The sequence below is a fragment of the Sphaerodactylus townsendi genome, linkage group LG02 (genome assembly GCF_021028975.2).
Source record: "Sphaerodactylus townsendi isolate TG3544 linkage group LG02, MPM_Stown_v2.3, whole genome shotgun sequence".
NCBI classification, from domain to species: Eukaryota; Metazoa; Chordata; class Lepidosauria; order Squamata; family Sphaerodactylidae; genus Sphaerodactylus; species Sphaerodactylus townsendi.
In genome coordinates, this window is record NC_059426.1 from 121,782,387 (window position 1) to 121,808,079 (window position 25,693).

Consider the following 25,693-nt stretch of genomic DNA (forward strand, 5'->3'; position numbering starts at 1 on the left):
AGGTGTCCCACAGATGGCTCTGTAAGGCTGCCACAGTTCCTTTTATCCCCTTGTATCATCATTTGGGCCCAATGGCAGTGTTACTGGGAACTCTGGTAGTTGCATTGGTACAGCCTGTGCATCCCCACTACAGAAACATTTGCCTGCTCTCTGGCTTGTATAGTATTCCTTTACAGACAGGTTCAGCAGCACCACAGTGTGCACTACAATTAAGAGATACCACAAAACAAATATTTAGGATTTGATCACAGAACAAGTTAATGAATACATATAAATTAAATGGTGCAGAGCTGGACAGTAAGAGTCCACAGCAGCCATCAGAACTGGGCTGCCCATCTATAGATAATTGTAGATAAGAGTATTGTTTCTGTGATATCACCAGGTTGTGTTTTTCTTACCAAAAATAACATTGCTTGACTTCTTATTGTGTTATTTTACAGCATCACAGAATGCACACCACAGTTAAGAGCTACCCCAAAACAGATATTTAGCATTTGATCGCAGAAGATAAGAGTTAATGAATACAAGTTAAATAGTGCAGTGCTGGCCATAACGAAGATTCATTGGGATATACTAGGCCAAGATATACTCTAATGCCCAGGAGATATAAATGTCACCCTTAAAATTCTCATTTCCAAAATGGAGGAAGAGAAGTAGGTCATAAATAAATATCCTGCACTGCCAATTACAATTGCCCCTGTTTTTAGAAGGGAAGGGTTCTTCTTGTTTATGTTTCAGCACAAAACAACAGCTGGCACAATGGATTTTAACAAATTCTCAGGTTTAAAAAGGGATAAGGAAAAAAAAGTAGCAATACTAAAATCCTTGAAGCTGTGCCTAGCAAAATCCTTGAAGCTGTGCATAGCACAGACATTCCCACCCATACATACCTCGTATGAACCATGATAACTGCATTCTCAGTAAACAGGAGAAAGAAGGCAGAGTTGGGGGGGGGAAGAAAGGGTACCTACCAGGTTTAATCTCCAGCAACTTCAACCGGGAGTCTTCAGGAGGATGCAAACGTCTCTTTTTGCGCCAGCAACGAGCTGGATATGTATACAGCTGACCAGGGGCTAGTCCTATGGGTTGCAAACAGAAAAGCAGTTGCACATTTTGGTTAGCTGTCAAATTGTCATTATATTCTCTAGAATCCGGATTTATTTGTTTGTCACATCCCGAATTCTATGATTATTATATTAGATTTAGATTTCTAGCTCACTTCCTTAATTTAAAAGCAATCGAAACAGTTAATCAAAATAATTTTAAAATAGCAATTTAATATCATAGAATTAATTTTTAAAATTAATAAAATCATAAAATCCTACCTTTCAGAGGGCATATGTCCATAGATAAAAAAGCAAAGAAGAGCCTGATAGACTTTACCTGGCACCTAAAAGGTGATCCTGATAGATATCTACACTACCCCATGGTATGTGTGATACAGGATTCATTCCTTTGCCCCATGCAATTTAACCAGGCAACTGAAACTGCAGCAGACTTGTCTGGAGATTTGGACTGATGTATCATCAATATGTAAATGACATCCCAACTGTATTTCTGCTTTTCAGCAAATCCAGTTGAAACAGTGGATGTTCAGAAAGCAGAAACGGGTTTGCTAAGGGACAATAAACTAAAGACAAAACTATGTTGCTTGGCTGACGAAAGGCCCGAGCTAGCACATAGTTTTTTAATGGGAATTGGTTCCTAGGTCCTTCACAGTGGAGTCGTCTACTTGGAACTAAAGTTGTCTTTAAACAAGATGAAGTAGTTTCTTGGGTCCGGTTGCCAGCTCCAGCTTAGGAAATTCCTGGAGATGTGGGCACAATGGCTGGGAGAGTATAAAATATGGGGGAGGGAGCTCAATGGAGATGTGATGCCATGTGGTCTGCCCTCTGCACTGGTCATTTTCTCCAGATGAATTAATCTCTATAGTCTGGAGATCAGTTGTAATTCTGGGAGAACTTTAGGCCTCACCTGGGGGTTAGCAACCCTATGCTTCAGGCAGCAGATGATTGAGAAACCAATCCTCAATCAAGCTCTTGGTCAAATCCAAGCTCTGGGCCAAATAAGATGTGATGCTAGAGTTCCATGATAGGAATTCTAAATGTTTAACAAATTAAAAAGCAGCTGCAGAAGAGCTCAATATAAATCGTGTCGACAGTGGGGCCTAGGTATCTCCCAGAATACAGCTGATCTCCAGATGACAGACATCAGTTTCCCTAGAGAAAATGGCTACTATGGAAAGTAGACTCTGGCATTATATGCCACTCCTTAGGTACTTGTTGATGGAGGGCAATCGCCAATCAATTTATGCCACTGCCTGCCAACACTAACCTGATATGCAAGTTTAAGCAGTGGGATGATGTCACTTCTGGTTCAATATAGATGCACCAGCATTGCACCAGGGGGATGCTCTCCCCAAATGACAGACATCAGTTTCCCTAGAGAAAATGGCTGTTTTAAAATCCTGTTTTAAAATCCTGTTTTAAATAGGATTTTACTGTTTATTTAGTCATTTAAACTGTTGGAGCCTAGATAAATTGTTTTTATGGTTTGCTCCTCGTTAGTACTATATTGGATTTTATGTTGTAAACCGCCCAGAGCCCCTCAGGAATAAGGGCGGTATAGAAAATGAACGAACGAATAAATAAATAAATAAATCGATCGATAGATCGATAGATCGATAGATAGATAGATAGATAGATAGATAGATAGATAGATAGATAGATAGATAGATAGATAGATAGATAGATAGATAGATAGATAGATAAATAAATAAATAAAACCTCTATGGAAACCAATTTCTTTCACATGTGGAAACAGCAGGAAAGCATAAAATGAAGCCTGACTGAGGTAGCCCTAATGAACTAATCAGAGTAGCCAAGCTTCCACACATGAGTTTTCTGATGTCCTCTGGTGAACTCAGTCCTATTAAACACAAAGATCCTTCTCTAGTACGCCATTAAGCTGGCTGCATTAGGCATTTGAGGTTGCTTCATATAGGATTGGAGGACCCAAAGCAGCAGAAAACTAATTACTAATGCAACATGTTTCCATTGATTAATTAAAAAATTATGTAATAATTTTAATCAGGTAAACTTGCATTTCAAAAACATATAAATAAACAAATGCCAAGTGCTTATCAATCATTCCACTATCTTCGTAATCACTGGCGGAAGGCCTTCCAGTCAAAACACATCTGATCACAGTAGTTTATCCACACTACCAAATTGTATTGTTTAAATATGGTGGTTTTAATACCTTTGGGAGCGGGAGGGCAGGATATACATTTAATTAAAAAAATAAAAATTTAAAAATATGTTTATGAATGTGTGCACCCAACAAAGAAACTACTATTTTGTGAATTTATGCTAGCTCAACCTTTTTGATTCCTAATGTTGAATGAAAGCTGTCAAAAGCATTGCAAAGTTTCTTCCTCCCCCTCTTCTCTCTTTTCCAAGATTGTGACAGCAAAACATTCAAAAATACCTGTCACTGCAGACCTCTGATGTCAGTTAGGGAGTGTATTTTTGGCAGGGTAGAAGTCTGAAACAAGGGATATCAGTGGTGGGCTATAAGGGACTCATTTGAGAACAAGAAGATATTATTTTTAAAACACAAATTAATATATAAGATGTCCTCTAAATAAGCAGCATCTGCCAATACCCGGCCCTGTTTTGAAAGTGCCATTTGAACCACAGAGAGTTTCATTCTTCTAGAACATTATCTATCAATGAAGAATTAGGTCACTTAAACTGAGAGTGGTGTTTTTTTAAGGCTGGGAAATCAAGAGACCCTGGTTAGAAAAACAGTAACTGGCTACTTGAAAGCACAGATCTAGAGAAGTCACAAAATGGCATGAGAAAAACTCAGTCTCAGGGCACGTTAAAGCAGACTGCAAAGATATGTGCTCGTTCATTTGAGAAGTGCAACTGCTCCAATTAATTTAGCATAGATTACAGATGCAATGAGAGAGGAGGACAGATTTCTCCGTCTCTTTTGTTTCTCCAGTTGGGTGCCCATGCACATGCTTCCTGAGTAGTGGGAGGAACAAGTCTCCCTCGCCTTCCCCTTCCCTTCCTCCTACCCAGCAGAGTGCTTTCAAACTCAAAAAGCTGATTGTGCAGATAACCCCTAGCAGCTAGACTAGAAAGAGACACAACAGGGATGAAAAATGCCCTACATAAAAATCTGCTTTTTGTTTCCTAATTGCTGAGGCTGCGTGCTAACAAGCGGTACCACCACAGTCATATTCATCTGCGAAGAAGACTTCGTTTTACCCAAGTGATCCTCAAAAGCAGAACTGCTGAATTTGGGATGGGAGAAGGATTCATTGATACAATATTTCTGCAAGAGAAGGAGGGTGACTTGTTTTTGACAAACAAAATGCAGAGTTAGAAAAGAAGGCAAGACAAACAAACTAACAAATAGCTGCATTGTCAAAGGCTTTCATGGCCGAAATCACTAGGATGTTGTGGGTTTTCTGGGTTGTATGGCCGTGTTCCAATAGAAGATGCTAGCCACAGATGCAGGCGAAATGTCAGGAGAAAATACTACTGGAACACAGCCATACAACTCGGAAAACCCACAACATCCTAAACAAATAGCTATTTCCAGCTCCTCCAAGAATCCACCTGGCTGTGTCTTCTTCGCCTTTTGTTCCCCTCGCACTTCAGTGCCTTATAGGGCAACCACAGAGGATTCCAACCATTTGATTATAAAGGAAATAGCAGGACCCACAATGAGTTATGTTGTTTATCTCATTAGTGTAGAAGAGTCATAACTCAAAGCTAGAGTGAAAGGCTGGGGGTGTGGGGGGGGGGGGGGAGAAGGAAGAAAGGAAAAGAGTTATGTGCAGTATTGTGTGAAATTAACCCTGAACCGCTTGTTATGAGATACAACCTTTATTCAGAGGACTGAATACAAAGGCAAACATATGCAATGGAGGTGGCAAAACAAGGGGAAAATGCTTCTGGGTTTTACTGTAGATTAAGGACTCAGGAGTGCAGGGCAATGAGAAAGCTGCAATTAGAAGCTGTGCGTGAGCAGGAGAACAGAAAAAATGGGAAGGAATTTTCCATCCTGTTCAGTACTGTTCAAAAGCATGCTTGTGGGGCAGCTGCAGAAAGTTGCACAAAGCCAAATCTACATGTGCCACTACAGAATCCAGATGGGGATGTGTATCATGTTTGTCACACGTATCTATACTAATAAACTAGTAAATGGAAAGAGAACAATCTTCTTGATATACTAAATTTAAAAGGAGAAGGCATTTTTAATGTTGTGGATTATTCAATCCTGCAAGACCACTGTGAAGTAATACAGTCCTATGAGGGATATATCATTGACTTTTTCCGAATATGCAGACCATCCTGTACACCCCGCAGCCTTGAAAAATAGCTAGTAGAGTGCTGTCAAAAGAACTTGAAGGGGATGAAGTGGTTAAAACACAGGGTTTGTGTGTGTGCATTGTTCAGATAGCACATGTACACTGGAGAGTTCAACTGGGCCAACCCCTTTTTTAAAATTCACACAGCTGACGGGGGGGGGGGAATTGCAGGACCCCTGTTCACTGCAGTCCGTACATTATTAATTCATGGATATTCCAAGGGGAGAAGTGAAAAGAACCTGTTTCCTGGAGACACCTTTCCTGAACTTCTGGTTATATTCTGCAGCTCCCAACTGAAAGAGCACAAAACTGGTATGCAGATTGTCACCAGAATAGAAGGATGAATACAAGGGAGGATTCAATAATCTCTACGAGTCTTAAATTTGGATAGTGATGCAGTTATGGAAAAGCTCCTCTAAGAAGATACAAGGGAAATATATACACCCAACCATAACTGATCTCTACATTCCTACAAGAACAAGAAATTCACTCTTTGTCTGCCTCTCTCTTGTACCAACATAGAAGAGGATGGATTCTGGCAGGTACTCTGTAATATTTATCTGCACCTCTATAACTGTGTGGTTTGGTTCTGCAACCCAACAAGATCGACACAGACTTCAGAGAATAATCAGAACTGCAGAAAAAACAATTGCTGCTAACCTGCCTTCCATTGAGGACCTGTATACTGCACGGGTCAAAAAAAGGGCTGTGAAAATATTTACTGACCCCTCGCATCCTGGACATAAACTGTTTCAACTCTTACCCTCTAAACGTCGCTACAGAGCACTGCACACCAAGACAACTAGACATAAGAACAGTTTTTCCCCGAATGCCATCACTCTGCTAAACAAATAATTCCCTCGATAATGTCAAACTATTTATTATATATTCATTATATAATTATTGCACTACTTTTTTCATCATTCCTATTACCCATCTCCTCCCACTTATGACTGTATGACTATAGCCTGTGCTGACATTTCATTTCATTTATTTTATGATTTTACATTTTATGTTTTCATTACTATTGATTGTTTCCTGATTGCTTACTAGACCTATATGACAATCATTAAGTGTTGTACCTTATGATTCTTGACAAATGTATTTTTCTTTTATGTACACTGAGAGCATATGCACCGGAGACAAATTCCTTGTGTGTCCAATCACACTTGGCCAATAAAGATTCTATTCTATTCTATTCTATTTAAGCATGCAACATATATTTCAGGGTTGCAGATTATGTGTCTCCAGAGAAGGGAGCAAGATAGCACTGCCTAACTAGGTTAGTGACAGATAAAGCAAGAGATCTAGTGGCCTTGGCACCATTCCTACAGTTCCTCTGCTAAACACAGGGTCAGCCAGGAAGCTACTGCCTATCAACAGCCAGCTTGTGCTTCTCCCCAGATGGGCCATGGATCATAATTGTATAACCATACAGGCTGGGTTCAAACAGATAAAAATAGAAAGGTCTAATCCAAAAATAGAAATTGCTCCCTGGAGGTTGGGAGGATACATCATATATGTATTAAGAAACTGTGTCAGTGCCACGTCTTCAGGAGGCATATGAAGGCACACAAAACAAAAGGGAAGCATAATAAATACCCCATGATACTTTTCTTCAAAACAGGGCTATTAGCCCTTAAACTAGTGCCTATGTTAGAGTTCTTCACATGCACTTATGCACACCCCACACACCCAGCTGTTCATCACTGCTTGGTTTGTATTGGTGGGAAACTTTTTCATCCCATACCATGAGTGATTACATTTCAGAGGTGGGCGGGCAAAGGAATTGTTCTGTCTCCCTTTGCTCACAGAAGGATTGATCTGATTTGGGCCCATAGTGACTATGACCTTGAGAATGAAGAGGAAAATAACTGTGCAGGATATTAGGGAGCAGCAGTGGTGTAGTGGTTAAGAGCAGGTGTACTCTAATCTGGAGGAACTGGGTTTGATTCCCTGCTCTGCCACTTGAGCTGTAGAGGCTTATCTGTGGAATTCAGATTAGTCTGTGCACTCCAACACATGCCAGCTGGGTGACATTGGGCTAGTCACAGTTCTTCTGAGCTCTCTCAGCCCCACCTACCTCACAGGGTGTTTGTTGTGGGGGAGGAAGGGAAAGGAGATTGTCAGCCCCTTTGAGTCTCCTTACAGGAGAGAAAGGGGGGATATAAATCCTATTATTATTATTATTATTATTATTATTATTATTATTATTATTATTATTATTATTATTATTATTCACATAATAACATCACAAGTGTCTCGAATTCATCTCTGAATATCGAGTCCTTCCTAAGGACCTAGGATATTAGAGGTATTTGTGTAGAATGTGTGCAGTTGTATTTTTTAATTATTATTATCATATATATTTTATATATATATTAGTCTGTGCACTCTTTATATATATATATATATATAAAAAAAATCTAACAGTGCGTTTTTCTGCTGACAGGTAATCTCCCAAACTACTGGACCGATTGCTTTGAAATTTTCACACAATGTCGCATTCGCGTGCGGCCAGGTTTCCATACTGTTTCCACACCTCCTGTTGTGTACATGTCACAACTGTGCCAGTTATTGTGTACATGCCACACTTGTGACAGTTGGAACCACAGTTCTGTTCCCCAACAGCGCCATCTGCTGGCCATCAAAGCAACACCCTCTGATACAAGGGAACCAACCATGCCTTCCTTGAAAACCGATGCCATCTGGAGTGAAAAAGGTGGGTCCAGCCATCTGGACATGGCCCACCCACCCTAGCGGAGGAAGGGGAAGGTGAGGGAGGGTCCAGGGGTTTGCTGGACCAAACGCTCTGAAATTTGAACACAACGTAGCTCATGCCTCCCAGCAGGTTTTAAGTTAGGTAATTCTCCTGCAAGGGAAGGGAGTGAAAGAGACAGGGTCCGCCACCTGGACATGGCCCACCCACCCTAGCAGAGGAAGGGGAATGTTAGGGAGGGATGGGACGGGATGCCATGCAAGGGAACGAGAGAGAGGGAGGGGAGTGAGGGGCCCCTTGCCCCTCCCCTCCCTTGCAAGCACTGTGCAATGACACATGTTCAAACTGTTTGCTTCCCCTTTTCTTTCTTTTCCACTTCACCAGACTGAGCCACAGCAACGGGTGGCCGGGCCCACTAGTTGTTGTTTCTTCTTCTTCTTCCTCTTCCTCCTCCTCCTCCTCCTCCTCCTCCTCCTCCTCTTCCTCCTCCTCCTCCTCCTCCTCCTCCTCTTCCTCTTCCTCTTCCTCTTCCTCTTCCTCTTCCTCTTCCTCTTCCTCTTCCTCTTCCTCTTCCTCTTCCTCTTCCTCTTCCTCCTCCTCCTCCTCCTCCTCTTCCTCTTCCTCTTCCTCCTCCTTCTTTTATCATCATCATCATCATCATCATCATCATCATCATCATTATTATTATTATTATTATTATTATTATTATTATTATTATTATTATTATTATTATTATTATTTGGACAGCAACAAATATCTCTCTCCCACCTAAAATCAAAATCTATCAAAAGCAAAATGAATAATACAATGATTTTTGCATCTTTGTTAAGATGCTTACTTTTATTCTACTACCACCAACTCATCAACTTTTATTCTACTACCACCAACTCTTTACAGCAGAGATAGGATATTTTAATATGCCTAAATTTTGTTTTATTGCAGGTTTTCGCAGCTGGAATCAACTGGCTCTTCTGGGTTTTCCAGGCTGTGTGGCCATGGTCTGGTGCCAAATTTTTTTCCCTGCTGTTCTGTTCAATGGGGACCAAAATAGCTTACAACATCAACTTCCCACCTCTCCATTTTCTCTGTCCAAGAACGACTCTGTAGGTAGGGGAGGCTGAGACAGAGTGACTGGTATGAGACCACCCAGCAAAATTCCATGGTAGCATGGGAAACATGGTCTCCCACATCTTACAGCCCAACCCAGGGGACTCAGGCAGCCAGAGATGGTGCTGCTGCCGTGCCATTGAGCTGCCGAGGGTTCCCAGGCAGCACTGGAAGGCAGCAAATACCAGAAACTCCCCAGCCACCTGAAAGCCTTCCACAGCCCAAAATGGACTGATGCCACCCTTTGGGATAAAGTAAGTCCAAGGGCTACGCTGGGAGCATTCCTGCTCTAAAACCCGGTAGAAGGTGCCAAAAGTCAGATCCACCCCCAGGAATGCTCCTAGTCCACCTGCAGCGATACAGGCTTTTCCGTGTCAGGCGCTGTCAAGTCCTGCAGCCCCACTCACCTCCCACTTTGCCCTCCCTGCCAGCATAAATGCCACTTATGCTGGCAAAGACCTCCAAAGCTCAATTTGCACACACACACACACACACACACACATTCAGACTGAACTGCCTGTCTGGCACCCTAAGACACTATATGACACTAACTTCAGTCGTGTCAATGTCCTGACCAGCAATACAATCCTAATTCACTATTACGAATGCAGAAGGATATAACTAATAAGATGCACCTGAATAACCAGGGGCAGCCATTGCTGCCGTGGTGAGCTACGCAGCAAGATAAGGGGCATGCATGGCCTGGCGGCAAGCTGCAGAAACGGGTGCAATGATTGGCTCCCACCGAAAAAGGCGGGAGGAGCCTGGGTATATCTAGGCGCCTTCCCCGGTCCGGCGCCCTTCCCGGCGGCGAGAACCAGCTGAAGGCGTGAGGGTATTCGTGTGTTTTGGCGTCTCGTAGGCCAGCTCCGCGCTGGAAGGAGACTGGCCTTTTTCTTTTCCTTTCCTTTCTTTAGCTGATTTTCCTTCTTCCTCTGCCCACTCCTCTTAGCTTCTCTTTCGGTTTCAACCTTTTCTTTTCTTTTCACCTTTCTTCTGGGCCGGTCTACGCATGCGCCATGTGGGCCGAAAAGTGGCCAAGAGCAGGGAGCCTGCTGCGCTGAGGCCTGGCGGTGCCATCCCGAGGCAGAAGCAGCGTGCTCTGCTGAACAGGGTTCGGGCCCAGACTGGCCGGGGGCGTCCCGGACGGCGGCCCGGTTGTTGGGGCCGAATCGAGTAGCGGCGAACTGAAGCGGCAGCGGAGCTTCGGGCTTTGTCGTCCCCATCGGCGGGGGGCGGCCGGATGCGGCATGGCGGGACAGTCTCCCCTAGGAGGGGGGCCCTCCTCAGCGGTCCTGAGTGCCCGACCCGGCATCTTCCCGGCCCGAACATGTCGAGCTACATATAGGCACCCGATCCTGCTCTTTGGTCGCGCTGAAGAACCTGGCGGACACCCTGTTGCACATCTTTCACAAGTCCTCCGGCCCGTGGAGCTGGCTGGCGGATAGTCCCGGGGCCCCACCTCGGGGGTCGGGGGCCCTGAACCCTGACAGCGCCGGCGGCGGCCGGTGGCTTGGCGCCCGGCAAGAGCCCTGGCCGAAGCCGGAGGAGTGGAGGAGCTGCACCTTTCGCCACCCGGTTGTAGCGCGCTCACCACAGCATCCCAAGGTTGCAGGATCGCGTCCGTCGGCCCCTCGGGGCGCGAGGGCAGGAGGAGGAAGCCCGGGGTGCGTCCAGGGCGTTCCCGCTTCCCCTGCTCCAGGCTGGTATCCCCAGCTCTTAAATTAGAGCCGTCGGCCACAGCAGGATCCAGGCTGTCCCGAAGCCGGCGGGACAGCCCTCCCCTTCCGGCAGAGCCCGATTAAGCGCCCGGCGCCGGAGACCCTCCCCAAAAGATGCACCCGGTGCAGCGCAGGGCTGGCGCGGTGCTCCGCCCCGCTAGAAAGCTACCTGAGAGATGCCCGCTCAGCTGCAGTCTCTGGCTCCCTACACTGCCGTTCAAGTAGGGGGTGCTGCTGGAGTGGCTGCAGCGTTATCCAGACAGGGGGGGCTGCTTGGCGCCTGCTGGGGATGGTTTTCTCTTCATGGCTTCCGCATCCCATACTGCAAGGCCCAAGGAGGGAGACTTACCAAGCGCCAGCGCAATCTAAAATCTGTCCCCGCCATCTCCCTACTGGGTGGTGGCTGATAAAGCTCAACAAGCGAAATCCAGGCCCGGCCGCATTGCTGGCGGCCCTTTCAGTCGCTCCCTCCTCTCCCCAACCTCAGGGTGGTTCCCCAATTGGCGTCAGGAGTGCCTAAGAAAGCCCCGGGGGAGTTTCGCTTAATTCAACACCTTCTCCCACCCCCGGGGCGTATTCCGTGGAATCATTTCGGTGACCCAGAGGTTTGTTGGGTCCGTTCTACGCCACCCTGGGCCGAAGCTTTCATCCTCTGCATCAGGCAGCTGCGGGTCGGGGGGGGGCATCCCCTAGCAAAGTGTGACATTCAGTCCGCCTTCCGGCTCCTGCCCATTTCCCCTGTGGACTTTCGAGCTGCTGGGCATGTCCACTTCAAAGGAAATTGGTATGTGCATAAGGCCATGCCCATGGGCTGCTCAGCGCTTTGCCTCGCGCCCGCCTTTGAGACTTTCAGCACTTTTCCTTGAATGGGCTTTCAGGCCGCGGGTGCCCTCCGGTTTGGTGACCCATTACCCTTGATGATTTCTTGTGCTTATGCGGCAGGCAGGGCACCTCGGGGAGTGTGAGCTGGCCCTTCAGGCTTTCCATATATGGTGGCCTGGCAGAGGACGCTGGGGGGTCCCCTTGGCTCCCAACAAGGCGGAGGGGCTCGCCACTGCCCTCAGCTACCTGGGCATTCACCTGGACACGGTCCTAGGCACGTCGTCTCTCCGGCTGACGAAAAGCTTTCAGCCCTTTCAGCCCTGCTCCAGTCCGTTCTCCTCCTCCGAAAGGTGCAGGGTGCGCCTGGTCCAGTCCTTACTCGGCCCACCTCAGATTTTGCTTGCAGGAGGTGAGTGGCCCCGGGCAGGGCTTTCTGCTCCCGGCATGGCCCGAAGGGTCCTTTGTCGGGCTGCAAGTCCCCTGACCATCACATCAGGGTCTCCCGGGGCATGAAAGAAGACCTACAGGTCTGGTTGTCCTTCACCGAAACTTCAACGGCATCTCTCTGTGGCAATCAGCTTTGGAACCTGGCCTGGAGTTGCCAGGTGGTGCACTCTGATGCCTCTCTGGGGCTTTTGGTTTCGGTGTGTTCTTCCTGGGGTCCCAGTGGGCATGGGCCTTTGGCCCCCAGAATTGGTGGCACGTGCAGGAGACATCACCAGGGATCTCACTTTTCTGGAGCTGTTTCCCATCCCTGGTGGCGGTGCACATTTGGCACAACCTCTGGCTTTCTAACAAGCGAGGTGCTTTTCTGGATAGCGAAACCAACCAAGGCAGTGGATGCGTGTGGTAAAATGGTGAGACAGTCGAGCAAAATCGACGCACAGGTCATGCGCCTGGATTACGCCGAAATTTGGTTCTCACCTGCCTCACTCATAACATCTCTTTCAAAGCTGCTTTTGTTCCAGGTTTGCAGAATGAGATTGCTGATGCCTTATCTGCGCATCAGCAGGTGGATGCGTTTCCGGCATGGCCCCCGGGGCGGAGCCGTTCCCGGTGACAGTGCCAGCGTCCCTCTGGAGCCTTGGCAACGAGGACGTCATCACAGGTGTTTTGAACTTCGTTGGCACCCGGCCACGTGCCAGGCTTAATACGACGGAGCGGGTGTCGCGATTTCCTGAGCTTCGCTGCGTCCTCCGGGCGCCCGGTCTGCGGTTCGGGAGTCGGACACTGGCCTCCTCCTTTCGAGTATTTGGCTATCCGGCTCCATGGGCAGGGGATGCACCCACGCGACCATGGGGGTGCAATCTGGTGGGCATCGCTTTCTACCGCAAAGGTTTCCGGTTTTCCAGCTGACGCAAAGGCGTTTGCTAGGTCCATGCACGCCTAGTGGCTGGTATGGCGGCGGGTGGAAGCACCAGACAGAGGGACCTCAGGCGCCCAGTCACCAAGCGAAGATGTTGAGGGCGGTCGCACTGGGGTGCTAAAGGCAGGTGATAGTGCGCTACGCGCTATGAGTGCTTGCTTTGCTACGCCGCCTTCCACCTGGCACACCACGGGGCTTTCAGTGCCTGGGGAACTGAAATTACGCCCTACCGAGGGATCGGTGACAACTTCCAGCACCGCGCTGCAAAGGGAACACCTACCGTCCCTGTTGGGGGGACATATGGTCTACGCTTGGCTGGCCCATTCAAAAAAACCGACCAAAGAGGGCCGCAGGGCTTGGGTCACCATGCCAGCCCTACCGGCTTAATGCCCACCCGCCCCTCTCCCCCCTTATTGAGTGGCTACGGCACAGGCCTCGGGTGGGTGGTGGCATGCTCTTGGTGCACGAGGATGGGTCCCCTCACCGGGTTCCAAATGCTGGCGGTGTTCAGGGCATGCTTGGCTTCAAGCTGGGCGCTACCGGCCACGGAGTTCGACCTGCACTTTCGTTCAGAGAATAACAGGGGCCGTAGCGGCATGACCGCTGCAGCAGAAGGCAGGGCCCCGGAGGGATATCCGCAGTTTGGGCAGGTGGCGGTCGAGGGCCTTTTGGGCGTACATTACCGCCCACACCTGACTTGTTGATTTCCCTCCTCGAAGTGCCTCCAGGGACGCCCGCCAGACTGTCTATCGGCAGGTGTGGGTCGAGTGGGGCACAGCCTCGGCCAACAGAGTTCGGGGCCTACGCCTGCAATTCTGAATGGGGCGGGCATCTCGGACTCGGGGCGCACGATAAGAATTTCCTGGATGGGGCAAGGGGCACATGCGCTTTGGCATGAGCTAGGAGGACCCAAAGATCCATTGAATACATTTTCGGCTACCACCGGACCTCCTGGTCATTCCACCTTGGGGAGTGAAGATCTCCCCGCCAGGTCGAACCTTTGACCTGCGTTTTCTTTGGCGGTGGTCGCCTGCGCTCAAGAGCTTCTTGCCAGGCACCGGCCTAATATGACCTTGGTTTGGTCCGAGGTGGTGCTAGCCCGGGCCCATTGGAAGCGGAGCGTTGGATCCCTCTGCAGTGGACAGGGCCTGCAGAAAAGATCAATAAGGCGGCCCGTAAGGTGGTGCTCGGGGGAGCGGGTGGCGGAACACTCCGGTAAATCACCCGGGACGCCATGGACCTTTTTTCAGCGGATGGCGTCCGCCTCGTCCCAACAATGGGGCATGGACTTGTGGCTTCAGTCAGTTCAGTTTACCCTTCCGTGCGGTGGTTAAGATAGAGACAGGCTCAGGCTTGAGCGGGAGAGTTTTGGACGGTGAGCTGCAAGGGTGGGCGGCTAGTTGCGATGGTTTGGTAAACGGTTAATCGCACATCTGGGGAGAGAACGAGCCTTTCGGCTGGGGCTCCCAGGCTTGCGCCTCCTATGAGGGCCGGGGTGGGGCGGGCAGGCTGGCGGGTCGGCAGGCCCGGGCCGCTGCCCGACACCCCAGGAGATGAGGGTTGGGTTGGGCCCGGATTGGCGGCCATGGGCTTAGCAATGGTGCCCTCGACACCCCAGCAACGTACGGGGAGGAAGAGCGGGCTGGGGGGCGTGCCAGGGGCTCAGCCGGGTGCCGATCTCCTGTAAAGCAGGGGCGCGGAAGTGTGGAAGCATTTAGGAGTATGATCTCTGGAGCTTCCGCTTCCCGCCAGTTTTCCCATGTCGATTCGGGATGTGATGTGCGACCCGTTTGCCGCCCAGCTCTGATGTAAATAGTTCTTGTTTATATGTTTGTTGTTTAATAAACGGGCTGCGGCCCATTCCTTTCCAGCCTGTCGTTGTGGTGTACTTATTGAGCGAGGGAGTCTCACCATCTACAGCAATGCTGAAGAAGGCTCTGAAGGTGACACAAAACTGGTCAGGTGTTCGTAATGCAGGTTATTAGATGCAAAGGTTGTGAGTCTGTTCTCTGCTGGGAAGGCTGCGTATCTGGGTGAAGGAAGACTATCCAAGAGGATATTATTGTCCTGTTGCACCTCGAAATCACCTGCCCTGAACTGCTTGGCCATGCAGGTTACATGGGAACAGCCAGTGTGGTGAATGGAATGACCAACTGGAATCTGGGAGACTGACTGAAATTGCCTCTGCCTTGAAGCTTGCTGGGTGACCCTGGGTTAGTCAACTTCCCATGGCCTACCTCACATGCAGGAGGGTAGAATGCACCCTGACATCCCTAGAGGAAGGGTAAGATAATAATGTTCTAAACAGATACATTAATAATTAATAATGTAAAATGATAGAACAACTGTTTCTTTTTCCCAGTTTTAAATAAAGAGATTTTGAACTGAAAATCCTACCTTCCGTGCCTGGGATTAAAAATATATATCAGAAGAAAGAATAACCAAAATTGTAAAGCATGAGCTTTACTTGCTGGAATAAATGTACTCTGTATTACTTTTTATACCGTGTGTAATAAAGACACATACATAGCAAATAAGATACTCCCAGTCTCTTTTTCAAACAGGTAACAATCATACTTCAAGATTGGAAGCGTGTTAACGTATGTTTCCTTTTGAGAGAGAAGATTCTTTACTTCCAGGTGTATTAATACCAATCTAAAAGAGTATTCTCCTCCCAACCTTGTTTCAGAACATTTTCCTTCTCCTGGGTAGTGGCACACCATTGCCCTTCTTCACTGGGTAACCATGATTTGATTCAGCTTTGGTGGGAGGAGTCACACAGTCATTGCTACTGATAAAAAATGGAGGCAAGGGGATAAAAATGGCCTTCTTAAATGTAGTCAACAAAGTGGATTCCATTCAGGCAAGCCCTTTAGGACTGGTTCTCCTCTGTGGGGGATGCTCAAAAACTTAAATGTTCCTGGTAACTCTAAGCCCCATGAAGCAGACAGGTAAGCGGCAGGGCCGCAGTGAAAGTTCTGCTCCAGACCTGAGTTAGGTCCCAACTGAAATTGGCTTCAGGTAGCTGGCTCAAGGTTGACTCAGCCTTCCAACCTTCTGAAGATGGTAAAATTAGTATCCAGCTTGCTGGGGCTAAAGTGTAGACTACTGGGGAAGGCGATGGCAAACCATTCCATAAACAAAGTCTGCCTAGTAAATGCTTTGATGTGATGTCACCCCATGGGTCAGTAATGACCTGGTGCTTGTGTAACCCCTGTGTCAGAATGGGATGACCCAGAAAGGGGTGGAGTCTGAAAAGAAGCAGAATGCTGCAGAACTCATGAGGTTGGAGGAAGCAAGGCTACCAGGCTGGGACCTTGATTGATTTTATTAAGCCCTTAACACCTTGTTTAAGGTAACTGCAATGTTGTGGGGAACTAGTGGGAAGGGAGTTTATTTTTTTTTGCTATATTTTAAATGTTAGAATTTATTGTTTCAGGGTTTTTGTGTATGTAAATGGTGAGAGTTTTCTGGGAACCTTCATCATCTTGAATCCCGTTCACCAAGCCTTTGAAGTCTTCAAAACCAACCACCAGCAAAGAAGAATTGGACTTGGCAATATCAGTAGACTGTAAATATAAGGACTTGAAATGCAAACCTGAACAGGACCTTGAATTGTAAATGTTAAATGTTGATGTTTAATGTTATTTGTAAAGAGAAGTAAACTGTTTTGTTTAAATTTGGTTCTTTGCAACTCCTTCCAAGTACTGCCCCACAGATCCCACAAGCTGAGGTTACACTTGCACAAGGGACTACCTTTTATATTTCACCTGAACTCCCCAGGGCACTTACACAATTATTAAGCAATCTATACCTGGTCCTCGATGCCTCTTTTCCATCCAAATGTAACAGTTGTTCTGAGCTGCTCCAGTCTGAGAGTCCAGAAAGGGAAGACGGACGCTGCGTTCAGCACACAGCCTGGAATTGTAGCTGCGACAGTGTTCTATGGCTTCTTTGTAGAACTGGTCCCCAAGTCTGTCAAGGAGAGGGAAGAGCAGAGCATAAAGGAAAAGGCAACTATCTTCTCTAGAGCCATGTCACAACGAGAGGGGTGGAACCAGTTCTCACCACTTCTCTAGAAGTGGTTACTAATTTTTTCTGAGTGCCGAGAAGGGGTTACTAAAGCAACCTCCCTGCCCAATAGGGACTGGAGGTGCATGTGTGCGGCGGCGCCACTGTTTGAATCCCACCACCATCGGAACCTGTTATTAAAATTTTTGGATCCCACCACTGGGTGGAGGGTCCAGATAATAATTAGGTGTAGGGATGCACTGCTGACCCAGCAGCACCGTAAGTAGAGCACTGGCACACCGGCGCTCCTACGGCCTTCTGGTCGCACCGCTCCCCCACCCTCATCCCCCAATGAGTCACAGGTCATGAACTACCTGGCTCACAACCACCGGGTGTCCCGGACAAAGGGACAATGGTCTTGCCCCCAGGTGAGGATTAGGCCCAGACGCTGATGCTCCTCTCCGCACATAGCAGCCAGGTGAGATCATGCATCACATGATGATCTCTCAATCTCCCGCTCTCCCGCTCTCCCGGAATTCCCCCCGTTCCGCCCTTCTACACGCCCCCGCTAGAATCATAATAAAAGGTGCCAGGAACCAGCACGCGGCAGAGTCGCTGGGAACACGGACACCCGCGCTTCCGCTGCTGGCGCTCTCCACCAGATGTTATCACCGCGTCTCGTCTCGTTCTTGCGCTGACCTCGCGGTCACGACTACAATTAGGTAAAGATCAGAGAAAGGGGCTAACAAATTACATTCCTATTTGCACTATATGAGAAAATATGGGGAATTTTCAAGCAGCAAATCATGCCAGAAGAAGTATAAGAATTCAGATATATCAGTTGCTTCCAAATTGACAGATTCCCTTTGGATTGTTCCAGTCTAAATGGCCACCTTGTGGGTTCTTGTGGCTTATATGGACACGCGTTTCTAAGACAGTCACATAACAAAGCACCTGAGTCAGAGATTATATTAGGACCAATATGCTAAATGTGGAGATTTTGAAAAGAAAAAGATAGAGGTATGCAGTGTTTACAGTGTTTATAAGAAAAAGAAACAACTCCTGATTCACTATTATGCCATGTTCTTCTAACTACTTTCATGCGACAAGCAATAATGTAATTCAGCAGAAAACACACATGCTTGTCAAAGTGTCATTGTTTGTACTGCAGTGGGCAAAACAACATGTAATATAGGCTAAACACATTTGCATGCACCTATTCAGTGCTAAACCATTTTTCAAAGAAAGGCCTTTTAAAAAAATCCTGCATTTCTTTCACAATTCATGATTACCATCATTTTGCCTTTTATACAGCAGCCTGGCGAATCCTTTTTTCAGTAAGAGTAGTCTAATAGCCCATTCCAGTGGAGCAGACTGATGAAGAGAGGATTGTTATTGATGGTGGCAGGAAAAGGACAACTAGTACCATGGAGCCCTTGTAATCCAGGTACTTGGCTGGATTTTGTATATTGGGAAGATTTTAGGGAGAGAGCAGAAAAGTGCCCATGATAGAGATAGTGATGCTGAAAGAGGACGCAGAAATACGCATCTAGAGTTGGTTTCTTTGCCTACTTTATAGTGTTGCTTTCAAAGTAGGTGTAGAATCTTCATCAGCGCTTCATAAGTTTTTTTGTAAGTTTGAAATAGGAGAGCACACATGAGTTCAGTAAGTCATTAAAACACAATATATTGAAAACAGTAATCATACAGAAACAAACTAAAAGAGGTACAGAAAACAACTTTCAGCAGGGCAAGTTCAAAGAATAAGGGACAATTGACCTTGCCGCTGTTCTTGAAAATACTACGAATTAACCAGCAAAAGCACACCCTACAACATCCTACGAACCGCAGAAAGAGAGCTGCAACACTGACTGCTTCATTCGCCCACCCTTTCATGTCACCAAAGCCGGGTCTGGGCAACTTTAGACCAGTGGAAAAGCCTGGGCATTCTCTTATTGCTAAGCAACCCATGAAATGTGTGTGTGTGTGCGCGCGTGCGTGCGCGCGTGCGCACACATGCATACATGATATCCTACATACGTACCGCCCAAGGGACTTGCCAGACTGGAGAACCAGATGTGATAGTTATAGGAAATTAATGGAGAAGAGGCAACCAATAAGAGAGAGAACGCTTAACTGGGCAAGGATGAGATGGGAAATTTCCTTTAATGAGGAAAAAATGCTGGGTGAGGGAAAAGATGCTGAAAAGATGTAAAGTTTGGGAAAATATATAGTTAGCCATCCAGTGACAGAAAATGGCATTGCAAGCAAATGGAAAATGGTGGAATAGAACAAAGTTACCTAATTTGCATATTTGGAAACATTAGTTATATTAAAATGTTGGTCTAACTGATACAGCTGAAATGTTAATATTTATGCCTGTGACTGAGCTAGTATACTCTTGTGTTAGCATACCTTTACCTCCCCTTCCCCCTCCCCCCACCTCTCATGGTGGAGAGGGAAGGATTGTCCATCCTGGAAATGGAAATACTGGATAGCGGAAAAGACTTTGGTGAGCAGTCTTGATGTGAACTTGGGGAATATCTTAGTATCTGACCCTGCTTCTGTTCTGTTCTAGTGTATTTGTTTTGTACTTTAAGAGTGAGAGAAAATATTTCTGTATTCTGTATTTCCTCTGTATTTCCTGGTAGGGTTGCCAGGTCTCCTCTGGCCACCAGTAGGGAATGGAGGGGAGGTACAGCTTCAAGATCTTGGTTGGAAAACTCCTGGGGATTTGGGAATGGAGTCTGGGGAGGACAGGGACCTCAGTGGGGTACAGTGCTATACAATCTACCCTCAAAAGCATCCATTTTCTCCAAGGAAACTGATCTCTATAGTCTGGAGATGAGCTATAAATGTGGTGGGGGATTCCCAGTTGCCACTTGCAGGCTGGAAACCCTATTTTCTGGACAGGTTAGTTTCAGAGGAAAGAAGAGACCCTGGATAACTGAACCCAGCCTTGGCTTGAAGAACAAGATTACATGCTTAACTACAGTTTAGCCATGTCTGAGAAAGCCCCTATCTATATATATAAAAATGGAACCATGTGTTTGTTGCTTCGAGAATAACCCCGCACCTGCTGGCCCAAATGCTCTGAAAATTTCACAGACACGTACTCATTCCCCCGACTGTGTCCTTATGTACCTCCCACTGTCAGACAACACACCTGAGCCAGGTAAAACATTTTTTTTTCCCATGCATCTTCAGGTCATGAAGCTGCCTGTGTGTAACTGTCACCTTAGAATGTTCGTGCCCTTAGAATGTTCACTCAGATGGCCAGATATGAGCAGTGAAAACAGTACATATGGGCACGACTCCCGAGTGGACGCGGACACACTGATACACCACGCCACGTTGCCGTGTGAGACGTCAGGTGGGGTTCCCCCCCTCACATGCAGGTACCTTCCCCTCTCTGTGCCTCACCCACTACTACCACACAACACACCTACTCTCATACACATTCAGCGGAGGGGAAGGGACAGAGGGGGAGGCATGCAAGGGAAGAGAAATGAGGAGGGGACAGAGAGTGAGGGGTGGCATGCAAGGGAGGGGAGGAAGCGGGCCCAGCATCTGGATATGACCCACCCACCCTAGCAGAGGGAGATGGAAGGGAGGGAGGGGGAGGGGTGGCATGCAAGGGAAGAGAGGGTGAAAGAGGGAAGGAATGGAGGGGGAGGCATGCAAGGGAACAGAAGTTAGAGAGGGGAGAGAATGAGGGGTGGCATGCAAAGGGGAGGGGAGGGAGGGGGCACAGCATCTGGATATGACCCACCCACTCTAGCAAAGGGAAAGGGGAGGGAGGGAGGGGGAGGGGTGCCATGCAAGGGAAGAGAAGTGAGGGAGGATGCGGTCACACACATCAATGATATCGCACAGTATCAGCATGCGCATTTCCATGAGCACGTACTGCTGGCCTCTGCAATTGATTTGCTGCTACTGCTCCTTTCCCATTTCACCACAATAAGCCACAGCAATGCGTGGCCGGGCCCCACTAGCTAAGTTTAAACAAAAAACAAGCTGTTTAGCTTCCTTGGTCAGCCACACAGCACAGCAATGATCATATGGGGAAGGGGGTAACCAAAGTCTGATCAATAGTTGAGGAAAGTGTTGCTGAAGCACAAATAAGATACATTGGAGTTTAATACACACACAACCTTGTTTTTCTTTTTTCGTTTCCTTTGTTCTAAGCTAGATTACAGTTGCCACCCTTTTTGTATCAGCAGCATGACAGATAAGAAAAGCATTAGGTTGCCATTTTTCCTTGCATTGAAATAAAGTGGTAGTGAACATTCACAAGGGAGTTAACATTAACTGTTGAATGTGTCTGTTGAGTCCACTGTTAAAGAGCAAACAAGTCTTATCAGAAAAAGAGAAAAGTGACATCCCTGTGCTAATATTTATGAGGGTTTTCCAGTAGCCAGAGGGTTATGGGAAAGTTGGCCCTTTTACTGGTGCCAGTGGAGTCATTTCCCTTTGGGAGTGCAAAGGGAGGAGATCTGACCCATATGGCACCAGGAAAGGAAGAGATACCACAATGGATATACAATCCCTGCAAGGAGATGCCAGTGCACTGAGAAAGCTCTTTGCTCAGAAATCCCAGGGATATTGGGTAGGCCTCTGTTTTCAGTCAGACAGAACAGAAAAAAGCAAAACTAAACTGAAGCTTGACTTGGAAGAAATGGAACCTATTAAAAGTTCTAATTAAAGCTTGGTGACATACACATTTGTTTAATCAAACTAACAAGGAGGCTGAAATTGATCAATGATTTTTTTAAAAATTCTCAACAGCCCTCACATGTCAACAGCAGTATCTCAGATTTCTGAGGTTAAAGCAGGTATGCATAGCAAAACTCCAGACTTAAAAAGACAAAGACAGCAGGTCGAACAAAAACAAAACAGAGTTCCAGTGGAACCTTAAAGATAAGGGTATTTATTCCAGCTTGAATTTGCCTGACTCAGAACTCACTTCCTCAAATGCAGCGACACCCACCACTCATTTTCCCTGTGTAGCAAGGGTTCCTCTCAACCATGAACTATGAGCAGGACATGTCACTTTGTATTAACAAAAACTATAAAATGATAAACTACAGCAACCAGCCTTAAGTGGTCCCACAAGAAAGTACTTTAATTGAAAGACTGAAAATGAAAGTAAATCTTCAAACATTTAGCTATGTTAGTTTGCAGTAGAGTAGATAGATTTCGAGTCCGATAGCACCTTAGAGACTAACCATATTTTTGGGGTATAAGCTTTCAAGAGTCAGAGCTCCCTTGGTCAGATGTGGTAACTAGGGTTGCCAACTCCAGGGCTGGAAATACCTAGAGACTTCAGGGTGGAGCACCAAAGAGTGGGATTTTGGGAGAGCGGGGCCATGGTAGAATATAATGCCATGCAATCCACATTCCAAAGCAGGACTCCCCAGGCATCTTCAAATTTTCCAGAGTTGGTAACCCCACTTTCCAGAGCTAAAAACTACAAATTATCCAGAGTTGGCCACTAATACAAAGTCTGTGTCAGCCTTCAACAACTTTCAGAAACCCCTTAAAAGCCATTTTCCCCAACCTCTAAATCTCCATTACTGGACCATCAGGTAAATAAAACCACTGATCTGTTGTTACAACAATTACATTTATAAACTTGCAGAAGCTCACACCTCTTTGTAAAAGTATTAACTTGCAGCAAACACAGAAATAAAATCTATTGGTAGGAACATGACTTGAGAGGTGTGTGGGTGTTCTATCTGTTTCTCAAACATATCACATAAAAGATCAGATGGGGAGGCTGCTGTCTTTTATAGTACACCTGTGAATTGGGCAGAAGATTCTGGATAGGCAAAAAAGTACTTCATACAACCACTGACATTACCACACATCTGTTAGACTTTAGCAAGATCCAAATAGCAGACTGATGCAATAGTTCAGCAGTCACCTAACTTACCCCACGAAACCTCCTCACCCTTTTTTTGCTGTCCAAATTATGACTTACTGAGATGTAGCTAATGTACAGAAATACTACTCTGTTACCCCTCTTGATCAGAGGAGTTGCTAGAGACAAAGAAAATATATACTAAAGATTATCAGATGGAGCAACACCCCACTAATATTCAATACCATATAAATGTCCTACCATATGATCTCCCAGTAAAGCCCCATCATTTTTCATATCTGAATTAGTGGCAAGACCAGCAAAACTGAACCACTGCAGAAGTCCCAAAAAACTGTGGGTTACTAGTATTCACTAAGAAATAGCAATATTCAGAAATAAACTGCTGAACAACCATTACATAAAGAAAACACTGCAAAAATGATAGTTTCAGAGATCAGCCATACTGGTCCAGCTCGATTCAAGTCCAGTAGCACCTTAGAGGCTAATAAGGTTTTGGAGGTATAAACGTTCAATCCTCAAAGCTGTCCTGTACTATAATATAGTATAATATCATACAGGAACTCAAAAAGTATGAGACACCTTCTCAGGGAACCAAAAACATCTGATGACGGAAGCCTTGATGCTCAAAAGCTTATAATCCCAAAATATTGTTGGTCTCTAAGGTGCTTTTGGACTCGGATCTAGCTATTGTACTGAAAAACTATTCTACATTTTAAAAAAATTATGTAGAAGTGATAATTATGAAATCAAAATTACAATTTGAGCCTGACTAATGATCTCCAATCCTTTTCCCTCTGGAAAGTATTAAGAAAAAGTCATTGGCAAGTTAATTAGACCAAAACAGGTCCTTTGCAGGTTCAAAACCCACCTGGGAGAAACTAAAGTGTCAAGAAGTAAGACAGCCAAGATGCATTGGACCCATCTGTGATGGACAGCAGGGAAATCAACCATGCTGCTATCCCTCAACTTCTATGTGGTGTGTCCAACTATGAAGGTCTGCCAGCTCAGTGAGAACTGAAAGAATGGTGCTAAGCTGACTACACTCATTCCTTTCTCAGAGGTCTCAAGAGACTCGTAACAGACAGCTGCTTTTCCTCTCCCAGAAGCTCTGATAAGCAAGAGTGCCATTGAGCTCAGGCCTGTCATCACTCCAAGAAAAGCTGTTTGAGGATATGAATTTTGGTCAACAATATGTTGGGGATATCCAGTCAGACAGAGCAAAAACAGGTTGTGGTGGGTTTTCTGGGCTGTGTGGCCGTGGTCTGGTGGATCTTGTTCCTAACATTTCGCCTGCATCTGTGCCTGGCATCTTCAGAGGTGTATCACAGAGGGAAGTGTTGAATCCGGTCATGAAAGACTTCGACAATACATAGAGCAAAAACAGATTTCAGACTGGATTTTTAAAAACAAAATTCCTTTTGTTTACACAACCCCTCCACCCCCAGCAGAAGTCCAACACACTTTTTGTAAGTCTGAGCCCATGGCCTTGCAGCTGCTATGTGACAGTAGAAATTCCTGTCATTTACTGTCTCCTCCCAGCAAGGAGGAACCACATGTATCTCTTTCCTTTTTGCAGAGGAAGAAGCATTGCATGGCTGAGTCTTGCAGCAGGCATGTAAAATAAACTGTGTGTATATATACATACATACATACATACATACATACATACATACATACATACATACATACATACATACATACAAACAAACAAACAAACAAACAAACAAACAGCTTATTTTACATGCTAGTCTGCAAGAGAATCAAGCCAGTGAGTTTTCAATCATATCAAAATGTGGTGTGTTATATTTAAATTGGGGATTTCTTAGCACAGAAATGGATTTCTTAGCACTGCTGTGAGAGTCTCATAGAACATTTCAGCACCCCAACTATTCTAAATTTGACCAGGACCATTGTTTTTGATCAGAGAGGCTTTCAGGGACAGAAAAGATTTTGTCTCTCTAAGGCGTTTCACTTGCGCAAGATGGCCTCTGCTTCCCCATCGCCCGGCAAGGTAATTACGGCTTGCGTCTTGAAGCGGACCTCCACCTCCACGCCCGGCAAAAGAATTCCTGCGGCGTGGGGGTGGAAGCTCCGGTCGCATCATCAAAGCCTGCAAGCCGGCCCAGCAGAGGCCACCAAGCAGGAGAAGCGGACTCCGCCGACGGGCCGCCTCTTTCTCCCCTCTCCCACTTAGCACCTACGTCCCAATGTCGTGCGTCCTGCTGGCCTCCTAAGCCCCGCCCACGCTGCCCTCCGACCTCCAGGGGGCGGAGGACAGCGAGGGAGGGACTTAGGAGGCCAGCAGGACGACGACAGGGACGAGGTAAGTGGGAGAGGGAAGGGGAAACAGCGTATTCCCGGCGGTTGCTGTTCTTTGCGACTCGCTGGGCCGCCGGGAAGACACTGCCCCTCAAAAACAACCTTTAGAAGGGTTGAGTTTTTGTTTTAGGGAAGCGACTTGACTTCAGCCCGCCCTGAGGGAGGGGAAGGGCGCAGCCAGGGTCGAGCACTCAAGCTGCATTTCAGCAAGGCGCCGCCTGGTGGGCCGGAAAACCGGCGGCCTGGGGACGGCGTTTTTACCGCCCCCAAGCCGCCGTTTTTGGCCCATGCGGAAACGGCCTAAGACACTATTTTTCTTTTTGGGCCCTATGACTAACTGGCTAGCAGCTAGAGA

The 25,693-nt window shown here is 46.7% G+C and overlaps 1 protein-coding gene across 3 annotated transcripts in view; it reads right to left on the reverse strand.

Annotated features, from left to right (window-relative positions):
* The window catches only part of DPF3 (double PHD fingers 3), a 218,312-nt gene that overhangs the window by 103,957 nt on the left and 88,662 nt on the right, over window positions 1-25,693 (reverse strand). For all 3 annotated transcript variants that reach the window (XR_007243486.1, XR_007243487.1, XM_048484073.1), the window contains exons 2-3: window positions 16,939-17,099; window positions 972-1,079 (exon numbers count right to left, since the gene is read on the reverse strand). Coding sequence is in view for 1 of the 3 variants with exons in the window: in XM_048484073.1 (XP_048340030.1) it covers window positions 972-1,079; window positions 16,939-17,099 (269 nt within the window). In the remaining 2 variants the exon portion in view is untranslated. The remainder of the gene's footprint in view (window positions 1-971; window positions 1,080-16,938; window positions 17,100-25,693) is intronic.